The 272-nt window shown below is 48.9% G+C and overlaps 1 protein-coding gene across 1 annotated transcript in view; it reads right to left on the bottom strand.

The window, feature by feature from the left end:
• LOC119586133 (facilitated trehalose transporter Tret1-2 homolog) overlaps positions 1-272 on the bottom strand; it is a 5,618-nt gene that overhangs the window by 1,862 nt on the left and 3,484 nt on the right. The window contains exon 3 of the mRNA XM_037934825.1: positions 88-266. Coding sequence (XP_037790753.1) covers positions 88-266 — 179 coding nt within the window. The remainder of the gene's footprint in view (positions 1-87; positions 267-272) is intronic.

Below are 272 nucleotides of genomic sequence, written 5' to 3'. Positions count from 1 at the left end.
ATATCAGACCAAAGACAAATGAGTCATAATTACCATTACATCACGACCCCTAAAAAATAAACTAGCTTCTGAGCGCCACGTACTTACTAAATATGGCAACTTGGAAGGTATTCAGCACGAGGTCATTCGAGGTCGAGTCCGTGAGTTGGGGAAGAGTGATGCCCGAAAAGCCGAGGATTGTACCCATACCCATGTGGGTGAGGGCGGTGGCCAGGGTGCCGTACACCTGAGGGGGGGGGAGGAATGGGGGTTTCACTTTTGTATAGCTTATT

This window comes from Penaeus monodon, chromosome 21 (genome assembly GCF_015228065.2).
Source record: "Penaeus monodon isolate SGIC_2016 chromosome 21, NSTDA_Pmon_1, whole genome shotgun sequence".
NCBI lineage: Eukaryota > Metazoa > Arthropoda > Malacostraca > Decapoda > Penaeidae > Penaeus > Penaeus monodon.
This window is presented reverse-complemented; position numbering and strand designations above follow the sequence as displayed.